Source organism: Monoraphidium neglectum, assembly GCF_000611645.1.
Source record: "Monoraphidium neglectum strain SAG 48.87 unplaced genomic scaffold scaffold03042, whole genome shotgun sequence".
Lineage (NCBI taxonomy): Eukaryota > Viridiplantae > Chlorophyta > Chlorophyceae > Sphaeropleales > Selenastraceae > Monoraphidium > Monoraphidium neglectum.
This window is the reverse complement of record NW_014010586.1, coordinates 4,546-7,818: the sequence shown is the minus strand read 5'-3', so window position 1 is coordinate 7,818 and position 3,273 is coordinate 4,546. Positions and strand designations below refer to the sequence as shown.

The 3,273-nt window shown below is 65.5% G+C and overlaps 2 protein-coding genes across 2 annotated transcripts in view; both read right to left on the bottom strand.

Annotated features, from left to right (window-relative positions):
• Positions 1-396: 396 nt before the first annotated feature.
• On the bottom strand, positions 397-1,319 carry MNEG_12062 (hypothetical protein; the record flags this gene model as incomplete). The annotated part of the gene is made up of 3 exons (XM_014039467.1): positions 397-404; positions 748-877; positions 1,257-1,319. 3 exons carry the CDS (start codon positions 1,317-1,319, stop codon positions 397-399), a joined length of 201 nt encoding a protein of 66 aa, XP_013894921.1.
• A 789-nt stretch (positions 1,320-2,108) lies between these two features.
• The window catches only part of MNEG_12061 (hypothetical protein), a gene marked incomplete at both ends in the record, with an annotated part of 3,396 nt that continues 2,231 nt past the window's right edge, over positions 2,109-3,273 (bottom strand). The window contains 2 exons of the mRNA XM_014039466.1: positions 2,109-2,706; positions 2,953-3,253. Coding sequence (XP_013894920.1) covers positions 2,109-2,706; positions 2,953-3,253 — 899 coding nt within the window. The remainder of the gene's footprint in view (positions 2,707-2,952; positions 3,254-3,273) is intronic.

The following is a 3,273-nucleotide window of genomic DNA, read 5'->3' as shown; positions in this document are numbered from 1 at the left end:
GGGCGTGAGAGAGGGGCTGGGGACGGGGGCTGCTGGAAACCTGGGGGGGCAGGAGAGTTCGGCTGCGCGGTGGGACAGGCCAGGCCGCGGCGGGCTGGCTGGAAGCACGCGACCGGTGGCAGCCACCCCCCCCATTGCTGTGGTCACCCCTTGCAGGCGCCTGGCTGACTCACTTCCTTCAGCGCGCGCGTCACCGCCGGCCACACCTCCCGCAGGTACTTCTCTGATTTTGAGGGGGGGGGGATTTGACAATGGGGACGTGTGTGAGCCACCTTGTATGTTGGTGTTGCAGCTGAGATTGGTGGGGAGGTGCTGGGAGAAGGCAAAGGCTGGCTGTCGGGGCCCGGCCGCTGCTCAGTTGGTACCGCCGCGACCACACCAGCGGCTGCAAACTGTTTAACCGCCTGCGCGGCGCCCGCAACGGCATCAGCAGGCGTCGCTGTTGCCCGGCAACCCAGGCGGCTGTCCGTCTCAGGGTGCCCGCCGCCGTCTGCCGCCCGCGATCAGGCCGCCAGCCCACCGCGCTGCGCCAAGAGAGCCATCAGGCAGCCCCGCGCCGCCGCGGCTGCCCCCGCCGCCTCGCCCCACCCAATCCACCACCCTGCCGCGGCCCCGGCTCACACGCAGCCGCGCCAGCTGAGGGCCCCCCCCCTTCCCTCCCTCCTGCTGCACAGCCACCGGCAGGCCAGCGCCCGGCCCCTGCCGCTCCCTCCCTCCTCGCCCCCCAGACCGCGGGGGGCGCCTCACCCCTGTACTTGGGGAAGAGCGTTGCGAAGGAGCTCTCCTCCAGCAGGCCCCCAGGGTTGTCCTCCTTGCTGAAGGGCTGCACCGCCCAGTGGTCTATGCCCTCGTGGTCCCAGGGCTTGTCCTTCTTGTGCTGCGGGTGGGTGGCGCGGGTGTGGGGGTGGTGAGGGCGATTGAGAGGGGGTTGGTTTGGCTCACACAACGGAAAGGGGCAGGGGCTGCCAGGAGAGTGCGGCTGTGCTTGGTGGCAATTGGCCTTGAGCAGCACATGGGCACAGGCCGCAGGGCAAACAGCCATGCTGCGGGGCGGAGACGGGCCTGAGACGCCATGTGTGTAAGCTGCCGTTTGACTGCCGAAGCGGCGGCACCTGCCTGCTCGTGCTGCTGCACAGCATCACAGCAGCAGCACGGTGCGGCGGCCCCGCTGCGGCAGTGCCGGCGACGCTTTCGAGGAGACACGCTGCAGCACTATTGCTGCGCGTGATGTTAGTTACAAGTACATATACGCGCACCTTTCCTTTGTGCTTGGGCGGCCGCTCGCCCTCCTTGTCAATCTGGGGGTCCTCGTTCGCCATCCCGCGGAAGCTGCAGAGTGTCGATTGATTCCTGACTTCTTTTCTCACTATTTGCGCCCCTTTCCAGCTGCAGATCGATTTCAGCAGGACGCGAGATGGTTCTCGACAAGGGTCCGCAAGTACATAGCACTAACTGCAGGAAACAGTAAGTTCGGGTGTCAGAGAGGTATCCGAAATGCCGCGCACCTGCTGCTGACGGCGGTATGTATGCTTGGGACAATGCTGTTGACCAACAAAGTGACCACCCAGGCTGCCTGGCGGCACCCCGCAATCCAAGCAGGGTGTCACTGGGAGAATGGCGATTTGGCCGCTCTATGACACCAAGCAAGGTCCAGGCGGGGCACACTTTGGGGTCGGAGGCCTTGTCATACCTGCTGCCCCCACGAGAAACGGTTGCAATTCAAGATGAGACGGGACTCGTTATTACTCATCCCCAGGAAAACAGTATTGCCTCCTGAACAATAAATAGATCTGCTTCTATGTTGAAGTACAGGCGAACTCAGCGCCGTCTGTTCCTTTGCACACGCACACAGGCATTATGGAGCGCTCGGCGCATTTGGCGCGCACGCGCCGCTGGGGCCCGCCCACAAGCGCGGGCGGCGGGGCGACCCTCGGGCGGGGCGCGTGTCACGAGGACCCCCGTTCCCGACATGCGTGAGCTGCATTCATCACTTTGTAGACTAATTCGCTGATTTTTTGCCCCAGCCCGTTTGCTTTCCAATAAAAAGGAATCGAAACCCACGACACCACACTGGAAACGGCGTCGCGCGTGCGAGCCAGCCCGCGCGCTCACAGCAGGAGCAGCACCAGCGCGCCCAGCACGCCCAGCACCAGGCTGCCCGCCGCGCGCAACCCGCCCGCGGCGTTGTACGCGCCGCCGCCGATGTTGCCGCCGCCGACGATGCGGATGGTGCCGTCGTCGTTGAGGGCCTCCGTGGCGCTGAGCGTCTTGACGCCCTCCTGGTTGTACTCAAAGCCCGCGTTCTTCACGCGCCCGCACACGTCCGTGAACGTCACCTCCACCTTGTGCCGCGTCTTGGCCGACCCGAAGTCCTTGGCCGTGATGGTGAGCGGGCTCACGCACTTGCCGTTGGCCGCGTTGCTCGCGGGCTGGCCGTCGTGCGTGCAGGTCGCGGAGCCGATGCCGCGGAACTTCCAGTTGAGCACGATCTTGTCGCCCGCCTGCACGGCCTCGCCCGCGGAGTGGCTGGCGCTGCTGATGGCGCTGAGCGTGGTGAGGGTGCTGTTCTTCTGCACGCCCACCAGGGTGGCGTTGTGGATCATGCGGGACGCCGCCTCGAAGAGCCCCGTGACCTTGGAGCTGGTGCCGGACTCGTCGTCCTGCGTGATCTGGTTGAGGCCCGTCAGGTTGGTCAGGGCCGGGTACCTGGGGGGGGGGGGGAGAGGATGGAGGGGTTGACCAGAATGGAGGGGTGAGGTCGGTGACAAGGGCCAGCGGCCGGAGACTCGGGGCTAGGGACCAACTTGTACACCAACCAGAGCACGCGTATGGCGGTATAGGGATACCCCTGCTGGTGGATCCAGACTGACCTGGGCGCTGTCGTAATCAGGCCGCCCCGCCATAATCAGATCACCGCGCCTTCAAACGATCCGCGCCGGTGCCGTGACTCACTGGGTGACGATGGAGATTACGGCGGACACCTCGTAGTACCCCTCCTGCAGCTTCTCGCTCAGCGGGAAGCTGAGCTTCTCGCCCGCGTAGGAGCTGGCGATGGGGAAGAACTTGGCGATGTAGTTGGCCTCGCTGCGGCTGGAGAGCTCGTCGTATGCGTTGCCGCTGGGGCTGCCGTCCAGCTCAGACACCTTGCCGCCCCACATCTTGATGAGGGGGCGGAACAGGTTGGCCGGCAGCGGCTTGTCGTTGAGCGACACGTTGACCGGCAGGGGGGTGATGTTGCTGATGTTCAGGGTGACTGGCGCGGGGGCGGGGGGG